This window comes from Notolabrus celidotus, chromosome 22 (assembly GCF_009762535.1).
Source record: "Notolabrus celidotus isolate fNotCel1 chromosome 22, fNotCel1.pri, whole genome shotgun sequence".
In the NCBI taxonomy this organism is placed as follows: Eukaryota; Metazoa; Chordata; class Actinopteri; order Labriformes; family Labridae; genus Notolabrus; species Notolabrus celidotus.
The window spans coordinates 23,190,573-23,203,582 of NC_048293.1; the positions used below are offsets into that span (position 1 = coordinate 23,190,573).

At 45.7% G+C, this 13,010-nt stretch overlaps 2 protein-coding genes across 4 annotated transcripts in view; one reads left to right on the top strand and one right to left on the bottom strand.

Moving 5' to 3' along the window:
- Positions 1-13,010, top strand: part of LOC117806222 (NLR family CARD domain-containing protein 3-like) — a 435,740-nt gene that overhangs the window by 271,126 nt on the left and 151,604 nt on the right. The window lies entirely within an intron of this gene.
- LOC117806227 (transcription regulator protein BACH2-like) overlaps positions 1-13,010 on the bottom strand; it is a 38,891-nt gene that overhangs the window by 9,971 nt on the left and 15,910 nt on the right. Inside the window, exons 2-3 of the mRNA XM_034675041.1 lie at positions 5,744-6,029; positions 177-1,577 (exon numbers count right to left, since the gene is read on the bottom strand). Of these exons, the coding sequence (XP_034530932.1) occupies positions 177-1,577; positions 5,744-6,013 (1,671 nt within the window). The 5' untranslated portion in view covers positions 6,014-6,029. The remainder of the gene's footprint in view (positions 1-176; positions 1,578-5,743; positions 6,030-13,010) is intronic.

A 13,010-nucleotide genomic window follows, 5' to 3' on the forward strand; every position in this document is an offset into this window, starting at 1 on the left:
TCTTTCTGACGACCTCGTGGTTTAGTCAGTATCAAACAAAGTCCATGTGACGTCACCCGTTGCTTTCTGCAGAGTCATCAGATCACGTCATGTTTCCTGTAGCTTCGGTAAATCTGTTTGTGTTTGTGTTTGTGTTTGTGTTTGTGAAGCATCGTGCAGTGATGGTGCGTACTCACCTCGGGGCAGGAGACTCTGGAGATGCCGCTCTCGCTGTCGCCCTCTGAGAACGATCCTGATTCATCGCTGGAGTTTCCACCGCTGGCACCGAAACCCCGCTCACTTTTGATCTTGTTGCAGCTCTGGGAGAAGAGAAGCTCCCCACTGTGTGGGTTCCTCTGATCCACTACCCCAGACAGGCAGTGAGACAGTCCAGAGGTGGAGCCTGAGTTTGGAGATGAGGAGAAGTCAAACTGTGGAAGGCTGGAGGGCGAGCTACCGCTGCCTGCGTCCTCCGGGTACGAGAATGAGGAGCGAGAGCTGGAGGTCTGGGTCCGGGGCTCAGAAGGAGACGGGGACTGGGCTGATGTCTTGATGGGAACAGGGCAGCTGGTGCTGAGACATGAGCGACCTGAAGAAGGAGCGTCTACCTGCACAAGGGTGGAGACTTTCTCTCTGAAGTTCTCCTCCATGTAAGAATGAGTCAACATCTGCTGCTCGCCCGCCGCTGAGGAGAAAATGACGCTGCGCCGGTCCAGCTCGCCCTCATATTTAGAGGACGAGGCTTTGGAAATCGGTCTTTCGATTCTCTTGCCCACTCCATCTGCGATGCTGGCCTTGAGGTCCCCTTGACCCAGAGGTTCTGTCTTGTCCCTCGGCCGGTCTTTGACCAGCTCCCTGTAGTGGTTGAGGGACAGTCTGTTGGTGAGCAGCTGCTGGATGGTGGTGCTCGGCACACAGCTGAGGTCCAGGCCGCCTCTCTGGAGGTAGGAGCGCAGGCAGGAGGAGGGCGACCCTCTGCTCGGAGAGTGCTCGGGTGCTACTGGAACCCCTTCTACTTCTAGCTCCATCTCCAGGACCTCCTCAGTGCACATCTCGGGGTTTCCCCCACTCCTTTCCTCTTCCTCCTCAAACACGAACGGCTCCTCTTTGATCCTGGAGGGGGACAGGAGAGATCGTGGAGCAGCAGGGTTGTGGTCTGAGAGCTGTGAGCTCACAGGGCTGACTGAGGTATGATTGGGCAAATGGACTTCATGAACGCCGTCATGGTGGTCCCCGTTGTGCTTGTCCTCACAGAGCTGGTACTGATATTTCCTGTATTTAGGACACTGAGAAAGCGAAGCAGTACTTGCTACATGATTGATCTGCTGCCTCGTCTCCGTCGACTCATCCAAGGATGTCTCCTCAGAGAAGACCGTGTCCTCGGCTGCGTTGTCGTCGTTGTATCCCACTTCACCGTTGCTGGCGTGGTCGCTGTCGTCCTGTAGCTGGGCTTGGAGGAACCGGAAACAGGAGTCCTCCAAGTTGTGAATACCCAGGAAGTCGGCGCACAGGATGACCTCGTGGATGTTTTCTCTACTTAAAACAAGCTTGGCCGTGTAGGCGAACTGGAGCAATGGAGCGAAGCCTTTAGCCGTCACCTGCAGAGCACAGAGAGAAACTTCAGTCAGTGTGAGATGAATAAAATGTTTACTGTCTTTGCTTCAAGCTTCCACTCAGAAAAGAGACTTCAGTAAACTGATGCATGACTTCACAGCCACACCGGATGAGTGTCGGTCAGTGTGACTCATTCATCAGAATAAAAACTCTTCAGTACACGATGCACAGCTTCAGTTTCAATTCTTATTTGCATTACAGTAACAACAACAGGATTCCTGAGAGAGACTGCCTTAAGTGGCCACTCGAGAAACTGCAGCTTTTTGGCTTCCAGAAGTTGCTTCTTTGTGAAATCATCCTGGCACAGTGAGCGGAGATTAGATTACAGACTCTGGGAAAAAAAGGCTGTGAATGAAAGACGCTGATTTATTTTACACAATCCATAAATCCTCTCTCTCCACATCTCTCCTTTATTAATCATGTTTGTTCCTTTTGTCTGCCCCTCTCCTCTGCTTTCTCCCTTTCCCTGCTGTACACACAGTGTGTTTCTTTGTGTGTTACAGTATGAAGTGTGTCCTCTACACTGCTATATGTGCAAGTGTGTGTTCATAATAATGTGTGTGCATGCAAGCTTATTTTCAGCTGGCGTCAGCAGCTGCAGCCTCCTGTGCAGAAACACATCTTTGCTGGGAGAGAAGAAGAAGAAGAGCCCGAGGAAGGAGGAGCACAAGGATGTTCCTGGCTAGCTTATTATTTTTAAAGCCTGATTTAAGCTAGCATCTTGATTAATATCACAGTTTCCAGAAGCTATTACAGGCAGGAAACGACCGCCAACCCCACGCTCCTTTCCAGATCTACCTTCTCTTCTAGGAACGGCATCTGCAGGCTCCTTAAAACCAAGATCTTAACAGCCTGAAGACTGAAGTAAAAAAAAACATGGCTGACATGTAGGCGGCTACGTCCACCTCTCTAACACAGCTAAAGACACAAAACTATAGACTGTGTGAAAACACTGACAACAAGACAGCTTTCAAAAAGTGAAGCCAAAACATTCAGAGCTCCCCCTGCTGACTGGCTGCAGTATAGCTCATCATAAGCCCCGCCTCCTCCATGTTAACAGATGGGACATGGGTCAGACTTTAAAATCAAACACAGGTCAAATAAAAGGTTTGCCAAACATGGTTTCTGAAAAACTGCCGACCAGTTACTTTTGGAATTCGCTCAAAACTTTCAATCAGGACTTCCTGGCTTCACCAGGCCAGGATTCAGAGTCCTTCAAAACCCTTTACCGTCCAAACAGGCGTCATATGAAAGTTTGAGCGTGTGTTTCACCTGCACTGAAGCTCTGGAACCGTTTTCCAGTAGGTTATCAACCTGCTGACACTAGGAGGTTTAAAAGCAAAGTCAAGACCTACCTTTTTAGTCTCGCTTTTAACTGAGTTTTAATCTTATAACTGTTTTATTTCACTTTACTATATTTAATTATTTATTATCTGGTTCAAATCTTAGTCACTTTTTATTTATTGAATTAATTAATTGTATTTATTTAAATAATATCATCTTATTTTCTTTTAATAGTTTAATATTTTAGTGTTTTATTATCTTAGAAATGTATTTTATTTTGGTGAGTTTAATTTCCTGTGTTAAGTTTTAACATCTTATTCTACCTCTGGTGTTTCCTCATTAAGATATCATGAGAGCGTTTCCTCAGTTTGTTCAGCAACTTCTTTTCTATTTTTCATTTATTTATTTATTTATTTATTTATTTATTTATTTATTTATTTTATTTTCATTGTTATTATTATTATTGTTGCATATTGTGTTCATAACATCAGGATTGTGGGGTGGGTTTGGAGTCGGGCTGGGGTTGGGATTAGGATGGATATTTTTTAATTTATTCTATTCTTAGTTGTTTTAATGTACAGCACTTTGTGTTACAATGTCATTGTATGAAAATAGCTTTATAAATAAAGTCTGATTGATTGATTGAGGTGCATCGGCCATCTTTATGTATGTGAAGTCTAGGCAACAAATAAGCGACTACCAACATTCCTTTGTTTTTGGAGTCAGCCTCCAGTGGACACTCAAGGAACTGCGGCTGTTTGCAGGTATGAAGTGGCTTTTTCGCTGCTTGGTGAAAACAGCTACGTTGATCAGCATCACAATCAATCATCTTTACAGGTGCACAGGACATCGACCTCCAGAGAAAATTTCAGGTGTCTTCAGTCGCACCAAAGAGAGCGACAGACCCATCGTGGTGTCCAATCCCACACCCAGTAAGAACCACGAGTCCCAGTGAGGGACCGGACAGGAGGACGGATGGTAGGAAATAGAGCTGTAAGTCATTAGGGGATAGAGTCCATGTACGAGTGATTACTGTATAAGATAGAGCCACACAGACGTATGAATCAATATGACACATCTGGGGCATTGTATGGTAATGTCAGCCGCTGGGACCGGGAGCTGTTCTCTGATCAGCCCCGGTGGTGAGAGGAAGCTGCAGCAAACAACAAGGTAACCACATAAATATTCATGCTCCTCGCGTTTTCATAAACAGATCAATTTTTGTCAGCTCTGTAGTTTACATCCCCCTCTTTTACCCTTATCTATCCAAGGAAGGGCGAGCGAGGGTCCTGCTTTCTCTCATCAGGTGTGATCTCGCTGTACTTTCTTTCATGGAGCATCAAGCTGCTGCTAATGTTGCTGTTACAGTGCAGGCTACACCTGAGTCCCATCAGATCAGGTGTTTTTAATGAGCTGATGGATGCTTTTGTCCAACGTGAACACCTGAGAGCGAGTGCAACGAAAGAAAAGATCCGGACAGGAGGGAGCATCATGAGTAAGAGCCCAGAAACAGATCCAGGTGCTGACAGGAAGTGCAAACAGAGCGTGTGTACATGTTCATGAAATAGCTTTTTCTTAAAGCCCGGAAGGAGAAGCGTCTGCACGGCTGAGGGCCCTGTTGTGACGGGAGCACCAGGCCTTTCATTAGCAGAGCGTAGCAGGCAAGGGGGTTGAGGGGGGGTGTAGACCTGGATGAGGGGTTGAGGTGGGGGGCCTCTGATGCGAGCAGCAGCCAGGGATGTGAACAGCAGACGTGCTGCTTTGCCCTGGTTGAAGAGCAGTCATGCTGCTGCGTTCTGGATCATCTGAAGAGGTTGTGTTTGCAGGGAGCCTGGACCAGGAGCTGTGTTCTGGGCAGACCATATGGGCATGAGATTGGTTGGTCTGCTGGATGTTGATATGTAGTTGTATAAAGGGACTGGCTGGGATGAAAAGGAGGCTCAGTCTAAAACATGTTGAGCAGAAGGTGGCGTACATTTAGAGATACAGCAAGGGCGTGACAGGATCCACGCTGAGCCTGTCATGAAGAGCTGGGTATCATCTGCATATCACTGAATGAGAAACCACGGGAGCCGATGTTAAGAGCTCACTCACACTCGCAATCCAAGCAGGTTTATTAAGTGTGAGTTATCTGCTTTGTGCTCAAGCACGGTACTCTTCTTTGGCTCCTAACTTTTTGAGGCAAAGAGGTGGAGTTGAGGCCTTTAGGTCTGTTAGTCACGTCAGCCATGACGTTAATCAGGCAAAACTTTTAAGTTGAATACCTTAAAAACTGACATGTTATAATAATTCACCTGTACAGTGTGTGCTGATAGATAAATGATCTATTTAGACCTAAACTATTTTTTGAACCAGGCTGTAAACATGTTTATTTCTGCTGCAAAGATCGTCTCTTTGAATGGGTGTGTATGTGGTTTCCTGTGTTTCTGCAGCCAGCCTCTAGTGGCCGCTCTAGGAACTGCAGTTTTTAACACGTCTGCATTGGATTCAGATTTTTAAGACCGGAGATTGCGGCTTGTTCGTGACGCTACATGGTAACATAAGCCATGCATGTGACAGGACGGGAGAAGCTTGGCTACGGCGCTGTTGAAGACTCACAATGAAACAAATGCTGGTGGCTGACCCCGGTAGGAAATCATCAAACTGTCCTGTTCAGATTTATCAGAGCTATGCATTTTATTTTCCTTGTTATTCAGATATTATAAATGAGACACATCAAGGCTTTCTGTTGCTGATCAGTTTCCCTCCGAGGTCACCTTCAGACTTCATCAGGAATCCCAGATTTTAAAAGTCAAAGTTTCAAAGCTCTGTGTAAGATGTATTTTTAGACCTAGTCCCTCCCCAGTGTGCTTTGTGTTCCCTTTACCTTGTCTGGCAGGTTAACGATGGGCTCTGCTTCACCTGCTGACCCGTGGTGTCCCAGCAGAGCCTGCAGGAAGTAGCGGCTGCTCGCAGCGAGGACGGCTCTGTGAGCGCGCACCTCCCTCCCCTCCACCAGCACGGTCACATCACACAGGATGCCCTGCCGCCGCTGCTCCTCCAGGCTCAGCAGCACGTTGGCACAGTGGACCTTTGATTCATACACGTACACGGGCGCTGCCGCCTGACCATCCCGCTCCTCCTCGCCTGCCGACATCACTCCCTCTAGCACCCTGCACAGAAGAAAGAGAGAGAGAGTTAGCAGACTGTGTCAGCCGGCTGCAGTCTTCCTTTTCTTCGGGCTGTCGTTTCAAAGACAGAGAAATAAAGTCGAGTGATTTAAAGAGTGAAATAAATCCAAAAACTTTAACAGGAAGATCAAAAACTCAAACCCAGAGAGGAGACATGAATCAGAACCACCACCGAGGGGTCCACCAAGACCTGCAGGTTTATGTTAGCCATCACATCAATCCATCCATCTATCTATCCATCCATCCATCCATCCATCCATCCAACTATCATTTCATCCATCCATCCATCCATCATCCATCCATCCATCCATCCATCCAACCATCATTTCATCCATCCATCCATCCATCCATCCATCATCCATCCATCCATCCAACTATCATTTCATTTCATCCATCCACTCATACATCCATCCTTTATCTATACCAATTTTCCCCATACAATGATCTCAGCTGTGATTGGTCAAGAGGCAGGTTCATCCTGGACAGGTCGGCCTATCACAGAGCTTATACGTAGAGACAGACAACCATTGCACACGCTCACACCTATCGCCAGTTTAAAGTCACAAACGAACCAGACGAGCATCTTTCTGGTCTGCTGGAAAAACCCAGAGAGAACCAACACACATTGGTAGAACACGCAAACTCCACACTGTCAGTTGTTTAGTGTCAGCTTTACATCTTCCTATCTTACCTGGTGTGATTACAGCAATGCATAGAGCTTATACTGCCCCCTACAGACAAAGCTACACTCTGCAATGAGCACAGGTTTAGAGAGTTCTCAACCAGCTCCAGATTCTTGTGTTTTTTCACATTTCAAAACTTTGTGAAGACTTTTATTGACGCAAGATGTAAACACAATTACTTTCTGTTTCTATCTCAAAGGATAAACATATTTTATATCATCACCAGCTGTTCTTTAAATGAACAGAGCAGATTAGAGCTGCAGGATATTGATGACTCTACAATAAAAGCTTTACACTGAGCCTCAGTCCTTCTCTTCTCGCCCCAAAGACTCTGTGACGGTTTCAGATGTTTGAATGAGAGACAGATTTAACAGGGCTTTCGGCTATTCACTGCAGGAGTGATGCACCCTACTGTAAAATATTTGCATAATATAGAATCTATATGTGTAAGGAAATAAGACGAAGGAATAAAGCAGCCGTCCACATTAATTTCAGGCAGCTCCATCCTTTGTGTTTCATCTCGATGCTGCAGAACGTAAAGCCCTGACGCAGACAGCTGAGCATGCAGTCTGTCTGTCTCATCAGCCCTCAGCTCTGTGTGTGTGTGTGTGTGTGTGTGTGTGTGTGTGTGTGTGTGTGTGTGTGTGTGTGTGTGTGTGTGTGTGTGTGTGTGTTCTGCTGATTCATGGATTTTGAATAGACAGGGCTGAGCGCTGGGGGCTTGCTGAAGTCGTGTTGTAGTGGGGGGTTTTTTCTCCCAGCAGCCCGCGGGCCAATCATCTCGGCGTGTCTCCCGCTCTCCCTCAGGATCTCTTCAGGCTCACACTCTCCTCTCTCTGCTATGGGGTTTTTTGTTTTTTTTGTACAGTGCATAAAGAAATAGTCCCTCCATTCGTTTACTGAACTCCTCTCTGTGCTGAGAGTGAACACAGAGAGAGGGGGGAAAGTCTCTCAGACTGCAGGCTTCGGTCCTGCCTGTGTAGTCCTGAACAGTCCTCGTGGGATGTGTGATTTCTGTTTCTGTTGACTCACTGATTGTTTATTTTGAGCAACTATCAAACTAACACCTCCCCACGGACAGGATGAGCACGATCTGCTGTCTGATCATCTTCTAGCTTTGTTTAGTGGTTGTGCAGGATTCAGATTAATCTCTTATATCTGCTTTTGTCTTTTACCTTGAGTCTGCACTACTTTGAATTAGCCAAATTGAAAGAAAACATTATTTCTGCAACAACTTTTTATTAGTTTGGAAGTTACGGTCCACTAGTTAAGATGTATCTGAAGTCTCCATGGTGAAACCAAACTACGACACAACTTAATTAAAGGTGACATGTCATGCAAAATCAACTTTTTAATGGTTCTCTACCTGAAATATGTGTCCCTGGCATGTCTACAAACCCCCCGAAAATGAAAAAAAGTCCATTCTGCCCCTGTTCTGATTTCGTCACCTTTCTGTGAATGTGTGCTGAAATGAGCCGTTTCAGTTTTCAGTGTTTTTCATACGTCACAACCACATCCGGTCTGTAACAGGAAGTCAGAGCTCGGAGCTTGTTCAGCCCATAGACTGTATAAAATACAACTCAACCCCTCCTCCGTTTTTCATTACCTGCACACACGTGTGCTAACAAGGAGCTTAGGAGGGAGGCATGCTAGTTGTAGGCTGTCTTAATAAACACAAAGGTCGGTTTTACTCCCCACGTCTGCAGATTTGAAGATCTAGTGGATGATTTTTATTTTTCGTGGAAAAGTGCTAGCGCTAGTTAGCGTAGCCACATAGCTACATGTTCGTAGCTGTGTACCAAGACACACGTCGACATACCGACAAATAAAACAACAAGAAACACTAAATCTGTGACCAATCCTTCAGAAAGGTCCTGCTGCAGGCGCCTCTCCGTTAGGATCAGATTCCGGATCAGATTCAGAGGGTTGAAGTAACGCGGGTCTGTGACCAGCCAACATGTAAATATTAGATCAACGTGCTGGACAGCCTATCCACTTCCTGAGGGGGCGTGGTCAGAGAGCTCATTCTCATTTAAAGGCACAGACACAGAAAACAGCCTCTTCTGAGCAGGGCTGAAAAAGAGGGGTTCACAGCCAGACCAAAATCTGATTTCAAAGTGTTTTTTGAGCATAAACTTTAAAGACATGTTTTGGGGACCTCTTAGACCAATATATGTTGATGAAAAAGAGCGTAATATGTCACCTTTAACCTATAGTTTAGTGACGACTTTACACCCTAACTTAGGACTCAAATTTTGCAGAGCTGCTGCAACAGGCCACAGGAGATTTAAAGACATTTTCAGGACAGCCTGCCTGCCGATGAATTCTTAAAAACTTGTTAGTTTGTGATTGTCCGTCACAGCGTGAAGTCCTCCCTGTCAGACAGAGCATCAGGAGGTATAAAGAGAACACTGCAGTAGTGTCTTGTAATGTTTACAAGAGTTCCAAGATGAGCGAGCTCAAAGTTGAGCTTCATGTTCATTTTTTAAGTTGCACCAAAATTATTTTCAGCAGAGCCCTCCATCAATCACATCCCCGAAACTAAAGAGTCTCTGTGGTCTACAACAGAATCGTTATAAGACAAAACAACCCCGATTAAAGAGAGAGAAATCTGCAGCTTTGAGTATTCAGACGAGTATTTACCTAAGGGATCCCACTTTAACATCCAAACACTCAAATCTGCTCTAAAGAAACATTGAACAAACAAACACACAGAGTGAATTATTCTCCATCCAACACAGAACTTCCTCTGAATCCTGTTATAAAGAAAAATAATATTCAACTTATATTCAGCTCCAAAGAGCCCACCCGAGGGTTCAAACAAAGATCAATGTGAGATATTTTCCTCTTTAAAGTCAAAGACAGTTTGTTATTAGCAGCCTGTTAGTGGGATCACTGAGAGCTGGCTCTGAAGTCAGTATTTACACCATCACGACAAAATATAGAAATTATTTAGAGAAGCTGCACAAACACATTTCCCACTTCACGTCTGACTCTGAATAATCTGCGGGGTTTTTTTGACACCTCATACTTTATGTTTTCTCTCCCGTCTCCACGCCACGCTCTCTAAATCATTCACAAGACAGTTGAGGGTCTTTGGTAAACAAGCCGTTGCTGCTGGTTTCATCAGCTCGTCTGGGCTGAGCTTTAATATGTGTGAGGAGAGGTTGGCATGTTTCTGCAGCCGGCTGCGCTGACAGGCTGCTAACTGATATCCATAATCCCTAAAGTGTAAAAATTACCAGCGAAGAAGAAGAGGGGGGAGGAAGGGGAGGAACTGGGCTTTAGTTAGCTGAATGTTTGGCCGGTTTTCAGTGATTTAAAGACAGTAATACAACAGCTTGTCCCAGCTCTGTGCGTGATCTAGAGAGGACCCGACAAAACATATAAACACTGTTTAAATAAAGAGCTCAGAGCTTTAAAGAGACGGAGCGATAAACTGCTCCTCTGTGAAATTTAAACACAGTCACAACACAAGGAAGGCCATTTAGCATCTCTTACAGCTTCTAGAAATGTGTGAGGAGTGTTATGGTTTCTGTTTGTAGTCAGAGTAGTATCCACCAATCAGGTGTCAGCAGGAAAAACAGTCTGGATGGAGAGCAACAGCAGGAGGAACACAATCCAGTGTAATGACGGCTCCCATGAAGAGCAGCTACCAATCTATTCTAGATCAAACATTTATACTGAGACACAAATCTGCTTGATGATGCTGTGTCACTAAAGACAATCAGCGTTTAGATTTACTGACTTCCTGGAACGCAGCATCAGAAATGATGGATCCCAGTATCAGGGCGGCCAGCAGGTGTTCTAGAACTCTGTCTTGATTCCAGAATTCTAGAAGAGTTCTGTAATTGATGTCAGAATTCTGAGAACAAATGGAACATTTCGTGAAGGTCAGACCTAAAAAAAAAAACATCAGTGTCTCTAATCCTCTTTCATAGACCTCCATTCAACAAACAAACATTGTAGACGTAGTTTTCTTCTCCTCTTGAGGACAGACCTTGATTATTGACTTTTGACTGCATCTGCATCATGATGTTCTTATTTCAGCAAACTTAAGACCCGTTAATTAGAAGAACATCACATGAACATCAGTTTCTGTTTCAGGTTCATACAGCTGAAGGAAGCCAGAGTGAAGCCTCTGTGGAACTGTTTACAGTGAAACTGAGACTCACCACTAACACATGAAGATGCACTATTAGGGGATGGAATGAAGAAAGGCAGGATGATGTTGACCTTGCAGACTAGAGGTCGACTGATCCTGGTTATAAGTAGCTCATGAGACTGATATGTGGAACTGAAATGCATCGACAGTGAAGTCGTGTAGCAGTCGTAGCCAATCAATTAATTTTATCAGTGAAGCGCCGACACAGAGGATCAACTTAGCTGCAAATATCGGCCCCGACTGAGGCTGATAACCGGTCGACCGCTATTGCAGACAAATCTGACGTGGGAGACTTTGCTTCACTTCCAGTTTGTGTTGATTTTGGCGCCCCCTCTGGACAAAGCGGGACATCTTTCCTGATCTCTTCATGTGCATGAATAAGTATTGATTACTGACACAAAAATCTCACCCTGCAGTCTCCTCAGTGTCTTATGGTTCAGTCACAGATATCAAAAGCTGTCCCTTTATCAGACGGCGCATGGTTCTGGTTCCACATGGTTCCACATGGTTCCACATGTTTTTCTTGTTCTACGTCTATGTTCAGACTCTGGATGACCCGTGTTCACAAAGTTAGCTCCTTGTACCGGAGATTGTACCAACAAACTCCACAGAGAAGACTCCTCCCCCCCACAGTCTGAAACACATCAATGATAGCAGAACCTCGAAGCACAGCAGCAGGAGTTTCCTCCCGTCCAAGCTGCTCTGCCAGAAACTCCCAGAATGCACCTCTCTGTGACCGCTCAGCGCCAGTTGTCCCGTTAGCCTACATTCAACCCGGCAGAACCATCAATCAGACACACACATCTGAGGCCACTCAAACCCCTGAGACAGGCAGAGGTGGCCACAGGGACACACACGCACGCACACACACACACACACACACACACACACACACACACACACACACACACACACACACACACACACACACATACACACACACACGTGAATAATTTATCACAGCAGCAGCAGAGCCTCAGACCCGGCAGAGATCATCCCCAGAGCTGCTGCTACACACAAATATTAATTAACAAACACTAATAATTCACCAATTCTATCTCTGTGTGTATGTGTGTGCGTGTGTGTGTGTGTGTGAGTGGGTGTGTGTGTGTGTGTGTGTGTGTGTGTGTGTGTGTCCTATGTGCTGCTTATGGCCTACTTTCCACCACCCTTTCCTGCCTTCTTCCCTCCTGCCCTGATTATGTCTCATTTTCATTTGATGGTGTCTTTGGGGTATACAGCCTGTGTGTGTGTGTGTGTGTGTGTGTGTGTGTGTATGTGTGTGTGTGTGTGTGTGTGTGTGTGTGTGTGTGTGCGTGCGTGCGTGCGTGCGTGCGTGCGTGCGTGCGTGCGTGCGTGCGTGCGTGCGTGTGTGTGTGCAATCGATGATTAAAGAATGGTGAGCTCTATCAAAACGTCTGACGACATTATTTCCTTAAAGACGTTCGACTTAAATCATTCATGGAAACAGATTCTATGAAAATGTTTCTAATCGTGACTTCAGAGAATGATTTATGAAGTTCTCAAATTATAAATCAACAGGTTGAGTGTGTGTGGCTGTTTGAATTTCCCTCACAAGTCGCTGAACTCAGCTGGTGTCACAACACCAAGTCTTTCGGCCAAATTCCAACAGATCCATCTTCGGTCCTTCACGGCATCACGGATCGGTTTCTATTCAATGTGTTAACTTCCACTGGATCCACTCCGTTGCGTTCTGGCTGCGTCTCTGATCCGGCTGGTCAGAGCCCTCCGGATCAGATACACAAGACTTCTATCATTGCTGGATGCCGGAGCACAACGCATCAATCTCAACAGAGCAGATGGAGCGGGACAGGAAGTCAGGCACCAAAACAAAATGAAAACATCCGGTTAATTTTCAGAATAAAACACTCTGTGTTATCACCAGATCGTATTTCACTTAACTACAACAACAAACCGTCATGATGAGCGGAGCCAGGCCTGGAGTCAACAGGTCAGAGGTTTTCAGAGGACCAGAAAGACAACATGGAGGAGGAGAGGAGGAGGAGAATCCTTGGTTCAGTGATTACCACCGGAAAACCTCGGTCACATGACTCCAGCTGTCCGGCGGTCCTGCTCCAGACTGCAGCGGATCGG